The 20,585-nt window shown below is 53.5% G+C and overlaps 1 protein-coding gene across 2 annotated transcripts in view; it reads right to left on the reverse strand.

The window, feature by feature from the left end:
* SCARA5 (scavenger receptor class A member 5) overlaps positions 1 to 12,269 on the reverse strand; it is a 35,399-nt gene extending 23,130 nt beyond the window's left edge. For both annotated transcript variants that reach the window (XM_034060815.1, XM_034060814.1), the window contains exons 1-3: positions 12,032 to 12,269; positions 11,167 to 11,285; positions 6,314 to 6,442 (exon numbers count right to left, since the gene is read on the reverse strand). In XM_034060815.1, the coding sequence (XP_033916706.1) occupies positions 6,314 to 6,442; positions 11,167 to 11,278 (241 nt within the window). In that variant the 5' untranslated portion in view covers positions 11,279 to 11,285; positions 12,032 to 12,269. The remainder of the gene's footprint in view (positions 1 to 6,313; positions 6,443 to 11,166; positions 11,286 to 12,031) is intronic.
* Positions 12,270 to 20,585: the final 8,316 nt, after the last annotated feature.

Below are 20,585 nucleotides of genomic sequence, written 5' to 3' on the forward strand. Positions count from 1 at the left end.
GGGTGCTGGGTGAGGTTTGCTGTCAGCCTCCAATCAGCACGTCCCGCATCCCGCGGCTGCCAGGGCTCTTCCCAAGGGAGGAAACCCACCCCACTCAGGAGGATCTACATCCCAGGGCTGCCAGGACTCTTCCAGAGGGAGGAAACACACCCTGGCTCAGGAGAATCCACTTCCAAGGGCTGCCAGGGCTCTTCCCAATGGAGGAAACCCACTCTGGCCCAGGAGCATCCTCAGCCTGCACATAAGGGCTGCCAGGGCTCTTCCCAAGGGAGGAAACCTACCACAGCTCATGAGCATCCTTCACCCCTTGCCTCTGCATTCCTGGTGGCAGAGAGCTCCTGATCACCCATCCCAAACCCCTCCTGGCCTCGCACATGCTTCCAGAGCCCCAGAATGGGATTCAGAGAAGGAACCTGGAAGTCTGGGGGAAGTTTGCTCCTAGTGCTGCTCCAGCAATCCCTTCCCCAGCAAGCCCAATAGAACCAGTAAAGCCCCATCCCAGACCCCACCATCCTGCTGTACACTTTGGTGCACCCCAGAAAGATGATCCAGGCAGGGGAATATCATCTCCTCCCTCTGCCTTGCCTTAACACTGTGTCTCCAATTCAGCCCGGAGAGGGAACTCAAACCCAAACCTATGCAAATAATGAGATTTTCCTTTTTCTTCCTAAAGAAAAACAGATAAACCCCATTGTTCTGTCAGCTGTGGTGGAGCTTCGGCTGGAGCGATGCTGTGGGCTGGCGCAGGACCGGCCTGGCAGCTCAGCCCTCATTTCCATGGAGGAGAAGCTGAGCAGTCATTTGGTTTGAATTAAAACTGCTGGAGCAAGGGGAGGGTGAAAGCAGACTTGCACACACGAAGGGCTCCAGAACCCCAGGCTCACAGCCACCTAGTGCTAGTGGTGGCACTGGGGGGATGTTCCGAGGAGCAGGAACCTACTGTGCTCAGAGAGACCCTGATGGAGCTGAGCATCTTCCAGGCACTGAAGGCATCTTTCCCCTACTCATTGCCCCCTGTTAATCAATCTCACTGCTGGACTGTTCCCCCTTCAGCTGCAGTGTGCTCTCCTCCATAGGGACAGTGACATTGTTTTGGTCCTTTCTGCAAGTCCCTGCTTGTCACCTGCATTGCTGCAGGGAGAACATCTCAGCATCACCTATCGCCCGTCCTCAGGCACACACCAGGCATCGGCTTTGCCCATGGAGGGTCACAATGGGGAAAGCCACCGAGCGATGTGCCCGAGGCCACCCTGAGAGGGGACAGCTGGCAAGGAAAGACCTTGGGAAAAGTCATCATGGGGCTGGTGATGGGATAGGTGACCAAAGCTGCTCCATAAAATCTTTCCAAAGTCAGGGTGTAGAGACAACCACAGCTTCCTTGCCAAGGGGAAAAGCAGCCCAGTGCAGGCAGCACATGGAGAAATAACCCAAGCTCATGTTCTGTGGTGGCCAAAGGCTGGGAATCATGGGCCAGCTCCTCTCCTTTGTACCTGCAATTACGTGCAAATCCTGTGGAGTTCCTCACATTCCCATAAATCACTTCCAATGACCAGCCAGCATCCCTGTGGATCTCCTTTGCCTGACTCTGATACTGCAGCCATCAACCTGAGAACAACCAAGGCTGCTACGGAGCATCCTGCAGCCAAAACCACACTGGGAAGCTTCTTAGAAACCTTGGGCTGCTCTGTGCATACATGTGCGTGTATGCCAGCAGCTCTCCTGCCTCCCAAGTGTTCTGCCTCCCTCTTTGCCCTTGCTGGGTTGGTAGGATGGACTAATCCTGAGCCAGAGGAGGGGAAGGCAGGTGTTGTGAGCCCATAAAGCCCTCATTGGTTTCTTTCTTTGCATGAAAGTAGGAGCTGGGGAGCATTGTGATTGCTAGGAGCCTGGAGCACACATGTAAATGCATGCACATGGCTTGTGCGTGGACACACATGTGTGAGGGCATGGGCACAGCACAGATACTTCCACACATGAGCTTATGTGTGCTTGTGCACAGCACAGACACATGCACACACACGTGCAAATGCACCCACAAGCTTACACACACAGAGCACATGCACACAGCACACATGCACACACATGCATGGCTCTGCTTTGGGGACATGCTGTCTTATGGCTGCTGTCCCCCACCAAAGTTTCAAGGAGGAAAGGGTTGCAAGAATGCCCCAGCCCTACCCCAACATTCTTTCCAGGCCCTTCTGCTGCTGCTGAACAGAGCACGTGTGCCTGTAGCCATGCACACGGGTGTGAAAGGTGCTAAAATGCATCAAACAAAGGTGTCAAAGGAGAGCCTTAGAGATATGGGGTGGGGGGGTCATAGGGATGATCTGTGGAGCAGCTTGCTGCAGGAAGGTTGGAAAAGCACCAGGAGAGAAATGCCTTGAGGTTACTAAATACACATATATTTATATATATGCATACTTACATGAGCACAGAACGATGCAAATGTGTGCTGGCATGCACCTTCCCTCTCTGCCCTGCAACCCATGCACACGCACCCTGTGCTGTGCACACACACGCTCTCACTCACACACGCATCTTTGCATGACCACTGCCTTACTGGGGGTTAAGGGCAAATGTGCCCTGTGCCCTCACACCCCTCCTAATACTTCCCATGTCCCAGAGGAGCCTTACAGAGTGGACAAGCACACACCAGCACACTGTACGCACCATGAGCACATACAGGCACTTGCACCTTCACACGTACCCAAAATCTTGCTTACCCCTTTCCCGCTCACATACACCCAAGGCGATGCTGCAAAGGGGCTGTGTGCACAGTGAATACGAGTGCTTTCACCACCCGTGGCAATCCGACTTCTGCAGCGTTATGTGGCAGGGGGGGTTTATTTCCACTGTGAAGTTGGGCAGATGCTGAGCATGAGGTTCAACATGTGATTGGTTGCATGACAGGAGCAGGTCAGGGCATTCTAACTATGAGAGCAACATCCCATGGTCCCAGGCCTGCACAGGAGCATCTCCTGCAGTATTCCAGGAAGGGTAGAAACCAAGCTCTGGGCTGGAAAAAAAAGGCTGCAGAAGGATTTGGGTATGGATGGGCAGGATGGGGAGGGGGGGATGGTGGGGAGCAGCCAGCACTCAGCTCCACCGTGAGTCTCTTCTTAGCCGAGGCATAGGTTCAGGGGGGCCCCAGTGCCAGCAGCTTTTTGGCTGCTCAGGTTTGCTCTGTATCCCTAAGGAGACGCCTGCTGCAGGCACAGACCTGCTTTGGAGCCAGCTTGTAAGGAGCAGGGGGAGTCTGTGATGGAGCTGACTGGGGAGCTCACGCGATGGCTGGCCATGGGGCTAGCTCTGTTGCTTCCATCTCCACTGGCATTCTCAGAGCATGAATTATGGGGCTACAGCTTTTGAAATGGAGGATGCTCATTTCCTCGGATGCTTCTGCCAGGCGCCAGGGGTTCTGAGTGTGGAAGCATGACTGGCTCTCAATGCAAATATAAGTATGGAGGTAGGGTGCAAGTCAGATACCCATTTGTGTGTCCAGTTCAGATACCTGCATGAAGGCTCTTGGCTCATTATCTATGTCCTAATGAGCCTTGGCCTCCCAAGGATCCAGGTTCAAACACCAAAGTGCAGGTCTGTGCATGCAGGTGGCTTGGATTTAACACAGACCTTACAAAAACAGCTGAGAATAGAGTCCTGCTTTGGGCTAGGTGCCTTTTTAGTGGATGATGAGGGAGTCTGGGACAGAGAGAAAGGGAGTGTGTTCCCAGAGCCACAAAACTGCTGCCAGGCTTGTGAGAGAGGCTATTAAAAGCAGCCTGTGTTGAAACCACCCCAGGTTCTGTTGCTGAAAACATCCTGTTTCCACAGCTCCGAGGTGGTTCACGGTATTTTTGGCACTTTACTCGTTTTCTAGGCCTTTTCCACAGAGCGCATTGCAGGACATCTGCCCAAGCCAGCTTCAATGTGATGCCTGGGGCACCTGCAGCGCCAAAACCACCAGCTTCACATGCTGGGATCACCATCATGGATTGGGAGTTTGTCTCTGCAAGGTGCCCCCTTGCAATGCCCCAGCTATGCTGGGAAGCACTGTGCGGTGTGCAAGTGTGGGCAGGATGGGAAGCAGTGGAGCAAGGCAGGTGGAGCATCCCTGCTGTGTTTCTGGCCCTGGGATGCAGGGATGCTGGCAGCAGAGGGCATGGACCAGGGGCAGTTTCCCCATCACCATTGCCCAGAGAGCCCCAACCCTGGCAGTGTTCAAGGCCAGGTTGGATGGGGCTTGGAGCAACCTGCTCTAGTGGAAGGTGTCCCTGTCCATGGCAGGGGGTTGGAACTGGATGAACTTTAAGGTCCCTTCCAACCCAAACCAGTCTGGCATTCTACAAACCAGTGATGTTCCTCTAACAGCATCATGGTTGGCCCACCCCAGCCTAAGGAGCAGGTGAGGGCGAGTCTGCTTTGGGAGATGAGGGAGGCTGGGAAGAAGGTCTCAGCTCTGGCAACTGGTGTCTGGTCTCCAGTGACACAAAGTGTGATTTTCCATAGGAAAAACAAGCTCTCTACCATTAAGGCTGCCCATGAACACCCAGTCCCTCTCCTCCAGGGACCATCAGCTCCAACATTGAGGTTCCAGCCACAGACACCTGAGGCTGAGGACCATCAGTGTTGTCTACATGTGGCTCCCAGCTGGATGTGGACTCTTCACCCTGTCACAAGACCAGCCTGTGATTCTAGTTTGCCTTGATGTGATAAGACTGCCCTGAGCAGCACTGCTGGTTCCAGCCCCTGTGAGTCAGCTCCATCCAAAACCAGAGCCTTGGCTTAGAGCTCGAGACATGCAGAAAGCCATAATGGAAGAGGCTATTTTTCTCTTCATTTTGCCTTTCTCTCCCAAGACTCCAACAGCCTGGGGGTAAGGTGGTTTTACCAGGTCTTTAAGAAAGCTGAAGCCCTGCCAGTGGCAGGGCTCGGAAGCTCTGGAGATGCCCGTGACCCTACAGCTCTCCTGGGTGTGAGCTGATGCCATAATGTTATTGTTATTGCTGGAGCTGCTCTCGGGTGAGCAGCTGTAGCTCAGCCCAGGACAAGAGCGCCTGTCCCGAGCTCTTTGCACAATTCATGGCATCCCTCACTCCGGGTCCCGCAGGCCAACAACAACATTAAAACAATGTAATGCAAGAAATAAGTGGGAAAGGCTTCAAAATTCCAGCAAAACCTTCCCTGTCCCTTCCCTAGCCCAGGAAAGAAATAAATCCACCCTTTGCACAAGACATGGGCTGCCTTCATAGTGCTGGCATTACAGTGTTTGAAATCTCAACATGAGATTCATCATCCCCCAGCTGCCTGCTGCAGGCAAGGCACAGAAATGATCCCTAAGGAATGGTGTGGAGGCAGCTCTCAGCACTGCCCAGCCCTAGAGAGCAGCTAGTGGTGATTTGGGGCTGGAAAGGGGGATCCCTGTATTCCCCTCACTGTGGATGCTGGGCTTAAAGCTGAGAAGGAGATGGGTGGGAAGTGAGGAGCTGGCATCTCCCACCCAAGCCTGCTGTAGCTCCCATCCAAACGTCCCCATCCAGCCCACATGGAGGTGGTACGGGTGGAAGGACAGTACTGGGATCAGGGATTAAACGAGGCATTTTCCCTAACTGCTTCCAGCAGGACAAAGGGGAAAACAAGCCTGTGGCTATGAGGACCACATGGGGGGTGTGTGAAGGGATGAGCTGGGGCTGGGAGCAATTACAGGCATTTGTGAGCAGCTCTCCCATCCCTGTGCTCATCCAAAAGCTGGAGAGGGGAAGCAGGAGTCTTGCTGGCACATGTGTCATGTGCTGTGCAAGGATAATGCCCTGCTTCTGTCTCTATCACCAATAGAGCTGGGGCTTATCCTTACCCAAACAAAATGGGGGTTTTGGGCAAACTCAGCACCTAGTGATGCGAGAGATTTGAGCCCCAAAACATGGGGCTCCTGAGCCTCTCCTGAGCATCGCCATCCCCAGCTCATGGTGCCTGGACCCTCCAGCCTCAAACCTTATATCAAAACCACTCCAGAAATGCAGCATGGAGCCAGTATGGGCTCATGTTGCTGTCTCCAATGAGCTGAAAGCAGGCTGTGGAGGCCATGCCTGCTTTTAGCAGGGGCTGTAAACCAAGGTAGGCATTGTTTCCTTACCCTGCTTCTGCTGGATCCCATATTTTCTCCCCTGGATGGCATGGAAAACCCTCCCCAACACCTCTGCATTGGCAGCAGAAGTGTGGTCCCATGACCTGACATGGTTCTCTGACTTTCTGCACCCAGAAGCATCACCCTAGTGTACTGCTGCTCCATATAGGATGCAGGCTCAGCCCTTACCTGCAAGGATGAAGACTCCGACAAGGATGAGGAAGACGAGGAGGTAGAGTCCCACCACAGCATACTTCAGTGCCGCCAAGGAGCCCAGTCGGCCACAGCGTCCTGCTGCCTTCATCCTCCGCCCGGGCCCTGGGGGACAGGGAGAGCATCATGCACCCAGTGTGCTGGAATCCATCTCCCATGGGGAGAAAATACTGCACATATAGTTTTGGGAATGGCCTGTGGGTGCTGGCACAGCTCTGCATGCCCCGGTGCTGATCCGCATGGATTTCACTGAGTCCAGACCGCTGATGCTGGCACAAGCCCAAGCTCCCAGGTGAAGGCTGAAGTGCAGCTGGGACACCAGGCTGGATCAATGGGCTAAGGCCAATTGTGTGAGGTTCAACAAGGATGCGTGCCGTGTCCTGTTTTTGGGCCATAACAACCCCATGCAATGCTACAGGCTTGGGGAAGAGTGGCTGGAAAGCTGCTTGGGGGAAAAGAACCTGGGGGTGTTGGTCAACAGCTACAAGAGAGACATTCTGTTGATGGAGTATACCCAGAGAAGGGCAATGGAGCTGGGGAAGGGTCTGGAGCATAAGGTTGGATGAGGCTTTGAGCAGCATCGTCTAATGGAAGAAGTCCCTGCCCATGGGAGGCTGGAAGTGGATGCGCTTTGAAGGTCCCTTAAACCCAACCCATTCTGTGATTACAAGATGCCCAGACCCTGATGCCCCTGCAAGACCCAGCCTGCCCAAACCTGTGCTAGCTGCAATCCAGCTCCTCTTCAGCTCTGCCACATGGCCTGAGCAGCAAGAGCCACAGTGAAGGAGGTGGGGGTTTATGAGTAAAATAGCTGTGAGGAGAATATAAGATGAGAAAAGGCTCCTGTGCTGCCAACCCAGCGGCTGAGAAATATCATCTGATTGTGGGCTTTGCACATATTCAAAGCTCAAGCTTGTGTTGAAATCTGGGCCAGGTTGTGGTCTCAGAGGACAGCTGGAGGCTGATCTGGATACAGACCCTGCATCTCACTGTCGCCAGCCTCAGGGCTCAGTGATGCTTCATCCTGACACCTTGGCTCTCTGGGTGTTCCTGCCCAGCTGGGATGAGGTGCAGGGCATTGGGTACCTGCATTTCTATGCTGGACCCTTGAAGAAACACAAGGTTTCTGAGAGCACCTGAGAACCAGCAACTTTATGCCAGGTCACACAGCACTGCCTGGTTATTCCTGCTTGCCAAAGGGCGACACCAACAAAAGGTGGAGGAAGAGTCCAAACCTCTCACCCCCTTGACATTTGGGTGCCTACATCCCATTGCTTCCTGCCCTTTAAGCACCAAGGCACAACATGACACTGGTCCAGAGCCTGCACGCATCCAGTATAACAGCTGAAGCACCACAGCCCCAAAGCCAAGCCTCCTGAGGAGCAGACCATACTCATCTCTGGACAGGAGCGACGCTCACCTCTGGCTGAGACTGTCCCTGTTGGGCTTTGGGGCCTCACCTCATCCCACCCCCATCCATGGGGCAGGAGCTCAGCTCTCTGCAGGACCAAGTTGGCTTTTAGGGTGCCAGAGGAGGTACAACAGGTTGGGGGTGGCCCTAGCCTGGCTGGGTCCTTTCCCTACTGCACCCTCCTGCTTCCCCAGCACATGGTCCATGCGTCCATCCTGCTGTAGGAGGATGCTTTGCAGAAGCCTCCAGCCAGCAAAGGGTTACACAGGGTGTATTGCTCCACGCAGCCCCATTTGGGGGCTCCAAAATGATGCAGTGCTGAGGTCAGGCTGCTGACACCCAGCAGGGATCCCGTGGGGATGTGGGGTGCGCAGGGAGCCCCAGCTCAGGTGCGAAAGGCGGTGCCTCTCCTCCGAGACCCCTCCATCTGCGATGCATTACCCGCACGCGGTTCCCATTTGCCAAACAGATGGAGCCGAGGGTTTCAGCATGAGGAAAGCTGCAATATTTTTCTGACATTAACACTTATATCAGGTCCTGGGAGACTCCGGGAGGAGCTGGCCCCGCGCCCCGAACCACCCACTCCTCTTTGCTGCTCTCAGAAGAGCAGGAGGGACCGCAGCTGCGTAAGCAGGGTTTTCACAACAGCCCAGCTCTGAGGAGCGCACGGGCGGGCTCCGGGCAGTAACCAAGGGGAAAAGCAAATATTTCTTCCCCCTGCCCATGCCCCTGGGAGCTGGAGCTGTGTCCCGCCCAGTCACTGCGGGTGCAGGAGGTGGAAGGCTGGAACCAGCCAGGACTTGTCATCCCGCAAGCCCTGGGGGGTCCAGGGATGCTGTCCTGAGGGTCATGGAATCCCTGCCCATGGCAGGGGGGTTGGAACTTGATCTTCAGGTCCGTTCCAACCCTCACTGTTCTGTGATTCTGCAGCAAGCAGCGTGCTGCCGCACAGGTCTGCAGCCCCAGAACGAGCGTTTTCCATGAGTCCAGGAGGGACTCTCATTATCCCATCTCATGGTGATGCTCTCAGGGTTGACCTTGTCCCTGCCTTGTGCAGCTGCAGACCAGACACAGCCTCGCTCCAGCAACCTCTCCCCTGGGTTCCTTGGAGACCCAGCTCTGCACTGGGGTGAGTTATGGTTACCTTGAACCCTCCCTGCCATTGCTCCGTGCCAGGGCAAGGTCTCTGCTGGGAATGGTGGCCTCAGCTCTGGAGAACATCAGCTCCTCCTTCCTATCCCTTCCAGCATCTCTCCCTCCAGGCTCCACCTCTCCCCTGCTATGTTTGTAGCGTGGCAGAGCATGGGGACAGAGCCCCTGGGGGGAATCTGTGCCTCCTTCTGCTGCAGGAGCTGAGGGCAGGGGGACCCTTGCAGGGTGACATCAAGATTGAGGGTTGGCATCAAGACTCAGGTTTCCACTTGGTGGGAAATCCACCCTCTGGACTCAAAGCTGTGCCCATCGCAAGGGCTGGAGGGCAGGTGAGCACACAGCAATGCCTTGTCTCCTCTTGCCATAACTACCATGAGCCACTTGCGCCATGCAAGCATACAGAAGCACTTTGGCCGGATATGGGTTTGCCTAGAACTGGGAGGACGAGTCCCTGTCACCCTGAATCCCACACTTGTGCTGGGGACAGCAGTGCTGGGAAGCCTGCTCAGGACCAGACCAATTTGTCCAGCAGCCCCACAGGTCTCCTAGATTCATTTAGCTTGGAAAAGACCTTTAAGATTGTCAAGTCCAGCCACTAACCCAGCACTGCCTGTCCCACCCTTAAACCATGTCCCCAAGCATCACCTCTACACTTCGTTTAAACCCCTCCAGGGATGGTGACTCCACCACAGCCCTGGGCAGCCTGTTCCAGTGCTTGACAGCCCTTTTGGGAAGACATTTTTTCTTCATATCCAATGTAAACCTCCCCTGGTACAGCCTGAAGCTGTTACCTCTTGTCCTGTCCTTGTGACTTGGGAGAAGAGACCAACTCCACCTCACTACAGCCTCCTGTCAGGCGGATGTAGAGAGCAATAAGGTCCCCCCTGAGCCTTCTCTTCTCCAGACTGAACACCCCCAGTTCCCTCAGCCATTCCCCATCACACTTCCAGACCCTTCACCAGCTCCACTGCCCTTCTCTGGACCTGCTCCAGCACCTCAATGTCTCTCCTGGAGTGAGGGGTCCAGCACTGAACATAGGATTTGAGGTGCAGCCTCACCAGTGCCAGTACAGGGGGATGATCACTGCCCTGGCCCTGCTGCCCACACTGTTGACAACAGAAGCCAAGGTGCTGTTGGCCAACTTGGCTGCCTGGGCACCAGCTGGCTCAAATGTAGCTGGCTGTCAACCAAACCCCACCACCTTTTCTAGGGAGGAAGTGCTAATTCCTGTGATTGTTCTCAAGCTCTTCTGTGCTTTCCAGCATATACATAACTCCTGAGTCTTTGCTGCTGCATGGATCTCCATCTCCTACCTCCGCTGAAACAGCACACCGAAGGACCTCTCTAGCACATTGTGCTTCCAATACAAGGTTTTATCCCTTTCCCCTTCAAGTTTGAAGCTCTTCCAACGAGCCCTACTAACCCCTGCGCAAAGATCCTTTCCATCCAGGTGGAGATACAATAGGGAAAGCCCCAGTGCACCACACTGGAGTGCTCCACTGCCCATTGTGCCAGCCCCACAGCCCCTCACCTTGGTGAGCCTCTCCAAGCAAAGCTGTCAGCAAAGAGGACCTCATGTCTTTGCTGTGCAACCAGCTCTGCTACCCTGGCCAGGAAACCTCCCTGGTGAAACCCATCAGAGATGGGGAAAACTTCATCAGGGCTCTTTGCTTGGGCACACTCAAGACTTTTTTTACCAGACCCAGTGAAAATTAGCAGTGTTTCATGGGGCAAGAGTGAGGGGAAAGAGCTCAGCAGGTCCTCAGTGGAGATAGAGGTCAGCTAAGATGTGCAGGAGATACAAGCAGGCCCTTGGTGCTACCGGCCCCAGTGCAAGGTATCTCTGGACAAGACCTCACACCAGAGAGCCAGAGGCTTGGGGGACACAGAAAACACCAAAAACCCCACAAAAATCAACCTTCAGCAAGCTCCATGGAGCACAACCCTGGTCAGGGGCAGAAGCAAATGACATCCTGGGCACCTTGAGCGGGCCATGGTGCCCTGAGGAGACATTTCCTGCTCTGTTTGGAACCCACACATTCCTCATGGTGTTGCTTTCACCACAACGTTCCTCCTCTGCTCCAGTTCACTGGGACTCACACCAACCACCTAACTCAGCCCAGACACCTTTGTCTGTGTGGATCCAAACTGCGGAGCTTCTTCCTGAGCAATCCAAGCTCCCACGTCCCCACCTGAAGCTCTCCAGGTTTCTACCACCAGGTTCAAAGCCCCCATCCCAGACAAGCTGTGTGTGAACCCTACTCACCATCCTCACAGAGGTTCAGCTTGGAGAGGTTCCTTCCCTCGAAGGGCTCCTCAAAGATGGAGCCGTTCTCCCTCTCACTGAAGGTGTGAAGGTACATGGCCTTGTTCTCCATCTTCCTGCTGGGATGGAAAAGAACAGGCACATGAGATGGTGCTTGGTGGCTTGGTGTTAGCCTGACATGGCAGGGGCCTGATCCTGGATAATCCTGCATGGTTTCAAGGAGGAGCTCCTACCACCCACCCATGCCCAAACACATCCTTCATGATGCCCAATCTCTCTGTCTCCTCCAGGCATGTGCTGGATATCTGTCCCTCCCTAGGAATGGGGAGATGAGGGCTCAGTGCCTACATGCAGGCCTCTCAGGACCTCTTTCACCCCTAGGGCTTGGGATACCCCTGCACCCACACCACCTCTAAGTACGCTGCCTGTGTCCTGAGCCTGCTGTCCCCATAGACCCAGCCTGGCTGGCACTGCCTCACTACTCGAGTTGGGCTGGTCCCAGGGACCTGGGGAGGTTGTGCCCCTGCTGCCACCGATGTCTCATCACAGCACTCAGCTGGGAGGGAATCAGCCCCCAGCTCCCAGCCGTGCTCTGGTGTGGAAGGACTTAAAATCACCCACAAAGTGGGACCTGCTGAGCGTTCCCAAACTCATCCCCTGCAACACACCCAGCTCCAGCCACCCCTCGCTGTCAGCCCATGGATGCTGTGCTCCTGCCACCGCCATCCCTCCCTCGCAGCTAAACCCATGGTGGGAGCATCCCCGACCCCTGTTCCCACCCCCACACGGGACACATCACCCGTGTAACACGGGGAATAGATCCGGATCTTTCTTTATGCCCTCTCCCCATCGCGGCATCACTCACCTGCCGGGCGGACCCACTCGGGAGCGAGTTTCCTGCGGCTCCTTCCCTCTCCTCCTCGCTCAGTCCCCGGGCTGCGCCATGGTGGCTGGGGCAGGGTGGCGAGGACAGCAAGGGGAGCCCCCGACCTCACCGCCAGCTCCCCACGGGCGCGGAGGGGCCGCCGCTCCCCGCCAGCCACCCATGGGTGGGGGGGGGTCCCCGGGTGTGGGTGATGCTCAGACCCGGTGGGGCGGCTGCGGAGCCGGGAGGCTGTGAGCGAGGACCGCTCGGACGGGAGGGTTTTGTAGGCGGGGAACGGGAGCGGGGACGGGCTCCCCACGCCCCCCCACCAGCCCTTCCCAGCCTCCGGGGCCGCCCATTTGCCGGCCTCGGGCCGCCCCGGCCGCGGGGACCCGGGCAGGGGCACTGAGAGCCGGGGCTGGAGCATCCTTCTGGGAACTGGGAGCAGAGCATCTCCACGGGGAGCCAGGGCTGAAGGATCCCACAGGGAACCGGAGCATCCCACAGGGAACCTCCGGGGCTGGAGCCTCCCCCGGGTGTGCTCAGCCTGGCATGGGGGAAAGATTTCCCCTGTAAGTCCTGCCCGTAGGGCAGGAGGTGGCTGCATGGGGTGGTCCACATTCCAGCTCCAGTGGGTCTCCAGCCTTTCGCTCTCCCTTCACTGCCCCATTGCCCAGCAGCTCAGCCCATGGCCAACTTGAGGAGGGGGGGGTGTTTGTTTCCCATTGCACCCATGGTGGGGGGGAAACTGAGGCATGGCTTGTCCCAGTGGCACCATCAGGAGGGTCACTGCTGTCCCGTTGGGTGGGTGTGCATCAGGGTAACCCTCGCTGGAGCAAGCATTGGGGAGGCTGGGACAGTGGGGTCACTGCTGGCTCCTGCCTAGTTCACCGGAGATGCAGCTGTCACAGGTATTTCAGCAAAGCCTGGATCTCTGGATTTCCATCTGGAAAACTTCAAGCAGAAGAGGAAACTGAAACATAGATTTAGTTGTTTCCGGATTTGTCGTTTTGGAAAGAAAATGATAACATAATCAGTATAAATGACTGAACACTGACGTATGCTCAGCCGTCATGGACTGTTTATTTAGGAATATATGTTAGGAAAAGACACACAGCACCCCATATATGTGTCCCCAGGCTCTCTCCCACACACCACATTTGTCCCAGAGAGCAGAAGTTGGACCACACTTGGCAGCATCCCAGCTGGTTGGTCCCACAGACAAAAGGTGAGGCTGAGCATGTTGGAAAAGTCCTTCTCCAGCATCTTTGTGGTATTCTCCTGCTATTGCAGAGGGTGGAAGTGTTAGATATCAGGTGACAGGGACATTAAGCTCCAGGACCTCCCAGTATGTGCTACAATCTAGTGGATATTCATGAACATCCTTAATGGTGGAGGGCTTGGTTTTCCCATGGAAAATCCCACTTCATGCTACTGGATACCAGACACCAGCTTGCCAGGGCTGAGACCTTACACCCAGCATCCCTCATCTCCCATCAGAGGGGAGGTACACAGCAAGATAGAGAATTTAATGAAGCAGACTTGCTCTTGTTCCTTGGGTTTTCTCCACAGGGAGCAACTTCTTCCTCAGAGCTCACCTCAATCTCCCCTCTGTCAGGTTAAAGCCATTCCCCCTTGTCCTGTCCCTACAGGCCCTTGTCCAAAGCCCCTCTCCAGGTTTCCTGTTGACCTCTTTAGGCACTGGAAGCTGCTCTAAGGTCTCTCTGGAGCCTTCTCTTCTCCAGGCTGAACCAGCCCAGCTCTCTCAGCCTGTCTCCATAGCAGAGCTGCTCCAGCCCTCAGAGCATCTTCTTTGCTGATCCTTGGATCATTTATCATTGCTGTTTTCTTGTCTGCCAATCAAGACAAGTTTCTTTTATCAGAAGACAAAAGAAGAATTCATTTTTCTTTAAGGAAAAAGGAGACAGGACAATAGTAATTTTCATTCTTACTCTGCCTGAACCCATGTAAAGCACAGAGCAGAAAACGATGGAGCTGCAAATGCCACTGTGATTTATATATTGCTCTTTTAATGCGCTACATCTGTCCTGGTTGTCCAGGTAAATGAAGGCTGGGGGCTGTTTGCTCTAAGAATATCAGAAGTAACCGGAGGAGGGATGAGCAAGTTGCTGAGACAGATCAGTCAGAAGCTTTGCCTTAGTAAATGAGTAATGGTGAGATGGCTTTAGTTTGTTTAATGACAGGAAAAAGCCCTTGTTTGGGGGGGGAGAAGAAGAAAGACCTGAGCGCTTCCCAGACAGTTGCCTGCAGCTGAGTTTCCATCAGTTTTGTTGGGATATTTGAGAAGGGACTACGCAAGGTTAGGCAGCAGCAAACATCTCACCAGACATGTGTATCACTGAAGGAATAAAGACAAGATGTACCAGGATACAGAGAGTTCTTTGGAGTTGTTTTATTGAGGATGAGAGTTGGATCATCTTGTCCTGCCAAGCCAAAAGCATGGCTTATGAGATTTTGTTTCTTTGTGTTTATTTGGATTCAGGAAGAAAATCAGCTCTCATTGCTTCGCTTCGACTGAAAAATGAGTGCAGGCTTAAAGAATTTCAGAATTCCCGGTGGCAATTCTTATGTAATTGCCCAGGAAAACAAAACAAAGCAAACCAAATCCCTATATTCTTCTTTGTTTTCATACATCCCATTGTTCCTGGATTCCCAGGCCACTCTTGCTTGTCCCAAGTGTATGAAATGGACAGATAGAAACCCTCTGCTTTGTTCTCCCTGCAGCCTCCTTTGGCCATAGCAGCCTGTCTGAACACAGAATACAGATCTCTGCAGGGTGATGTCTCCTGTCCTAAGTGAGGTGGGGCTAAAACCACCTCCTGTAGAGCCTCTCCCTACACTGTCTGTAGGAGAAACCCAAACCACCCCAGCTCAGCTCACCTGATGAATCTCCCACATCTTGCCCAAGGCCCTCGGTGCCTTAGCAAGAAAGCCAAGCATCCATCCCAGGCAAAACCCAGGCACAGCAGAGACTACAGAGGAAAGGCAGGGGTGTCTCCATTTTCATATTTGCCTACAGCTGAGCACCATTTCCTTGAGGAAGAGCCCACGGCTGTTTGACCTTGTCCTGGATTGCAATACTCCTGCTCTCTCTCCCACAGTCCTGAAGAGCTTGCTACTGGCTGGGAGGACATCAGGCTCTGGACCATGGCATGGCCTTCCCAGGATCTGGCTAGTCCTGCCAGCACATAACCATGGAGCAGCCTGGGCAGGTCTCTGCTCACCTACTTTAGGTGTGAATCAATTGCATCCTTGGCTGCATCCCCAGCAGTGTGACCAGCAGGTCAAGGGAGGGGATTCTTCTCTGATCTGCTCTGGTGAGACCCCCCCCTGCAGTCCTGTGTCCAACTCTGGGGCCCCAACATAAGAAGGATGTGGAGCTGTTGGAGTGAGTCCAGAGGAGGCCACAAAGATGTCCTGAGGGCTGGAGCAGCTCTGCTATGGAGACAGGCTGAGAGAGCTGGGCTTGTTCAGCCTGGAGAATTGACTCTCATGTGCTTGTCCAGCCCTTTCTGCCGGAGGGGCCGATCCTGCAAGAGTGTCTGTCTGGAGCAGAAAGGAGAAAGCTGTTGCTTTCCCTGTTCTTCCATTGGGTTGTTCCCAAAGAACAGACCAAAGCTCAACATTGCCAACCAGAGCTCTGTGGGGCTCAATGCACAAACATGCCAAAGAGCCTGATGCAGATGAACTAGAGGCACACTTGGAGGAGGGGTGCACAGGCAGGGACACCTTCCACCAGACCAGGTTGCTCCAAGCCCCGTCCAACCTGGCCTTGAACACTGCCAGGGATGGGGCAGCCACAGCTTCCCTGGGCACCCTGTGCCAGGGCCTCAGCACCCTCAGTGTAAACAATTCCTTCCTTACATCCAGACTGAGTGCAGACCACTGTATCAGATACAAATACTGGGGGAGTTTCTCCTTGCTAGGTTTAGTAATTCCATCACCAACACCTCCCAAAAGAGCTATTTCTGTACCATGGGCTCTGCTTTCTAACATCCTTGCCCTACCCTCTTTTCCCCACTCCAAACCCTGGCCAGACCATTCCAAAGTGGGAGAAGCTCCCAGGGAGCTCTGCAGGAGATGGCACAGAGCTCTCCACTCACTCCTGGCCTTTCTCCCAGCAGACCCTGTTGGACTTCCCTCTACTTTGCTGCAAGCTATAAACCCTCCTCTGATATTTCCATGGGATGCCAAGAAGGAAAGCTAATTTTCCTTACCACTGGAAGCTGTCAGAGAGCCAAATCTGCTTTATACATCCCTCTGGAGCAATCCAAGTAGGTAATTCCCAATTTTATTTTTCTCTCTAGAAACAAGCCTCAAACAAACCCTTTGAGTTAGATTTGTATTATTTGAAAGATTCCCATTATTTCTACTCAATGCAGGTGGGGAAGATATCCAGGGCTAAAAGGCTCTTTTCTCAGGGAGCAATCACAGTGAGTTGCTGCAGGTGGGGACAGGATGGAATGCTCAGATACCCTTAGCACCAAAATGACTCCATCAGGATATGGGTATAGGGTTCTCCATTGAAACGGCCACAGCTGCGTGCTGCAGTAGGCTTCTTGCCTTTCTTCCCTCTGCTACAGGCAGGGCTGTGATCCCTATCCACATCTTGCCATGTTTTAGTCATCTTACTGATCTGCCCTGGTGCTTACCTGCACTCAAGGCTTCTTTTATGCACAGTTTTTAAAGCCTCTTGTTCCAGCTCAGTATTTTCAGTCACTCGGTGCATTTCAGCTGTATTTTCACCTTCTGCACTTTTTCAACATGAAAGGACATGCTCATTATCACAGCCTCACCAGCTGTGAGTAGGGTGACAAAGCCTCATAGTAAATAACCTAAACTCTCATCACCGATGCTGGGGGAAATTGATCTCCAAAGCCTGAATCAAATGTGTATAGGGATGAAAGTCAAATCACCCAGGTTTGGACACCTGAGCTCATTGCCTTCATGTTTCCTGGAGGCAGATACCTGCCTTCTTCAGGGCAGGCAGTTGCCTGAACTGCTGCCCATTCTCCCTGGAGCTGCAAGGGGCATCCCAGGAGCTGGGGGTGGCCAGCACAGCTCTTCACACCCAAAATGCATGGGTGTCAAATCTCTCCACTATGGAAGTCTTTTCCTAGCCAGCTTTGTCTAATCAGACCTGACTTCAGATGCCCCAAATCCCTGAGGGCAGTGTTTGCCCCAGGGGGGAAGGCTATAGCAAACCTCGGATCAGCCCCAAAGTCCTCTCAGCCAGGCAAATTCCTCCTTGGTGTGGTTTTTGTTGGACATTCAAGGGAAGAGCAGAGCAGGGCTGGCACAGTGGACATGCTACCACAAGGGCATCTCCCTAAAATCAGTGGCATATTCGGGTGACTAAACCTCCATGTGGGCATTCCATCCCCACTCCTTCTGAGCTGATCGAATGTTTTGTCCACAGGCAAAATGGAGAAACTCTAAAAAGCTGATTCCTCTGTTAGGAAATGCAGTTTAAAGATGCTGTGGTTTCCCAGGTCCTGGCATATAGCTAAAGCTGGCAAGTTTTATCCTCCAGAAATCTGCAAGTGAGTGAAGGCAGAATAACTTTGCATTAGCCGGGAAGGAGGACAAGGAGGAGGGCAGCAGAAGCCTGGGGAAGGTCCTGTCCCATGCTTGCAGAAGCAAAGCTCACAATGGCCTCTCACCTTGAGTCTCTGCAGTTTCAATCCGCCTGTCCCAAAGTCCTCATCAGCCCCAGGTTGCCCCTGGTTTTCCACAACCAGGCTGTGCTCAGAGGAGTGGTGATGAGGTCTCCAAGACCTCTCTCATTCCAATAACTGACTGAGGGGGGAAAAGAAGATAGTTAGGGCATTTTCCCACTGATGTCACTTGTGCAATTACTCAGGCACTGCATTAACTTGCTCACTGCTCACACCTTCTGTGGCTGGTCCTGGCATGGGACAGCTTCATTAACTGAGAAAACCTCCAGTGCAGCTGCCCCAGGGTGCTGTGTCATGATTTATACCCTATAATAATATGTGCCTGAGGGCCTGGGACATGATTTATACCCTATAAAAGTCTAGGGAATGGTAAATATAGGCAAGATTTAGGGATGAAAAGCTGGTAGAAGGCTTGCTCCTTGATATGAACCAGCCAGGAGATGGTCCATCCCTAAATCCATGTCTCTCCAGTTTAGACACAAGGATGTGTAATGCTTTGCACAAGCCCAGGTAGATGATCACAGTCTCTCTTCCCTTACCCACCAATGCTGTCACTCTCACAGAAGGCCACACCATCTATCAGGCACGATTTGTCCTTAGTGAAGCCATGTTGGCTGTCACCAGTCATCCTGTTATTGTCCATGTGCCTTAGCATAGTTTCCAGAAGGATTTGCTCCATGATATTGCCAGACACCAAGGTGAGACTGACTCGCCTGTAATTCCCCAGGTCTTCTCTTCATCCCCTTTCAAAAAATGGGGGCTATATTTCCCCTTTTCCAGTCAGTGGGAACTTCACTGGGTGCTATGACTTCTCCAATATGATGGATCTTGGCTTTGCAACTTCATCTGCACAGGTCTCTTACTTATGCAGTATCATAGAATGCATAAAAAATACCTCAGAAATGCTTTTGTAGGGAGAGAAAAATCACCAGAGGGGATTGCCTATGAGTGCACAGAGTAAAGAGAGCAAGCCATGAACATGAGTAATAAACCTGAATCATCTGAGACCATTCCTGCAGCATTCCAAGCATCTTTGCATGATGAAGTTTCTCTCAGTGTACACGAGAGCCTCTCGATGCCAACATCTTGCAAGGAGATGCCTTCATGTTACTACATGTTACTACACCACATCCAGGTTTTGGGATGTTGTTGTCTATCCCTAAACACTGCCTGTGGCTGTAGAGAGGTCCCAAGGAACGGGAGCTTAACCTTTAGGCCCTGGAAGTGCTTTCTCATGCTTACCTGAGGTTTTTCAGACATTCCCCTCTCCAGCTCTCTGTTTATAGCCTCGCTAAGGGAGGTTTGAATCCTCCTGTAGGCTTCTACTCCACTTTGCCTGGCAGCATCTGTTGATAAAGTGGTGGCTGTCACAGTGAGCTCCAGACCCAAGATGCCCATGGGGAGTATGGCCAGTGGCTGGTCTGGGAAGGGGAATGCAGTGCTTTACAGGGCTGTGTTGGAGGTGACCCATCTCCAGGACGCTCTGTAGCTTGGGCTTGGCTAACCGGCCCAGCCGTCCGTGTTTAGAATTAACTAATCAAGTCATGAAGGGGCCTTCCTAAAGCAAACACCAGCGGCTTCTGGATTCCAGGGGTTTAACTTTTTCATTTTCCAAGCATGCCACCTACTGATGGGAAAAGAAAGTAACGAGTTCACGAGCTTGTTACTTTAGGATGCGTAAGGAGAGAGGCAGCTTTGCAGGTCCTTGCTGTACCAAAGAGAGGTGGATGGGCTGGAGAGGGTCCAGAAAAGGACCACAGAGGTGATCCAGGCACTGGGCAGCCGTGTGAGGAGAGGCTGAGAGAGCTGAGCTTGTTCAGCCTGGGGAAATAAGGCTCAGGGGAGACCTTATCCCCATGTTCCAGTATTTAAAGGGTGGCTACAAAGATGGAAACTCCCTTTTTACAAGGAGTCACATGGAAAAGATGAGGTGTGATGGGCACAAGTTACTGTTGGGGAGATTCCAACTGGACACAAGAGGACAGCTTTCCACAGTGAGAACAACCAGCCACTGGAATAATCTGCCGAGGGAAGTGGTGACTCCCAACACTGGACACTTACGGTTCAGCTGCACAGGGTGCTGGGTCATCTACTCTAGGTCATGCTTTGCCTGGAAAGGTTGGATCAGATGATCCTTGAGGTCTGTTCCAACCTGGGATTCTAGGATTCTGTGAATCCTGCCCCACCCTTGAGAAACCCATGTCCCCTTCCCCATCCCTTGGGGATGCAAGTGAGGCATTGGATCAGTCTAACAGGGACATTTGTTAGGAGACAAAGGACAGGACAGGAGCATCTCCTTCAGGTTTTGGCAGTGTGGTACAGCTGCAGCCGCACCTGGGAGAGGCCACAACCCATTGCCCATGCATGGCTTCTCATACACCAACACCAGACAGGCTAGGGTGGCCCTGTCAGGCTGCCTCTTCCTCCCAAAACCTGCCTGCATGCCTCTGTCAGGGGAGAAGGCCTGAGCTCAAGGGCACAGATGGCACCAGGCCCAGGCTCTGCAATGGCCTCTGGTCTCTATGTCCAGATCTGACCCCTGTAACGGGGCTACACAGGGACACCAAATCCCATCCCCTGTCCCAGGAGTTGGGCACCTCCATAGAACACATGCCCAGGCTGAAAGCACAGGCTCAGATAAGATCTGCACAAAGAAAGGCCTTTATTGAGATGTTGTCTTGTACAGGGGGCACTTGGGGCTGCACCATGGGGCATGGTCACCTCCCAAGCTGCTGGTTTCCAGAAGACTTCCAGGCACCTCAGACCCATGTCAGCATCATGGTCAGAGCACACCCCTGCCCACCACCCTTGCTGCCTGCTGTCATGCAGATAAGGGCAGAGATGGGGACCATGGA

This window comes from Melopsittacus undulatus, chromosome 3 (assembly GCF_012275295.1).
Source record: "Melopsittacus undulatus isolate bMelUnd1 chromosome 3, bMelUnd1.mat.Z, whole genome shotgun sequence".
Classification (NCBI taxonomy): Eukaryota; Metazoa; Chordata; class Aves; order Psittaciformes; family Psittaculidae; genus Melopsittacus; species Melopsittacus undulatus.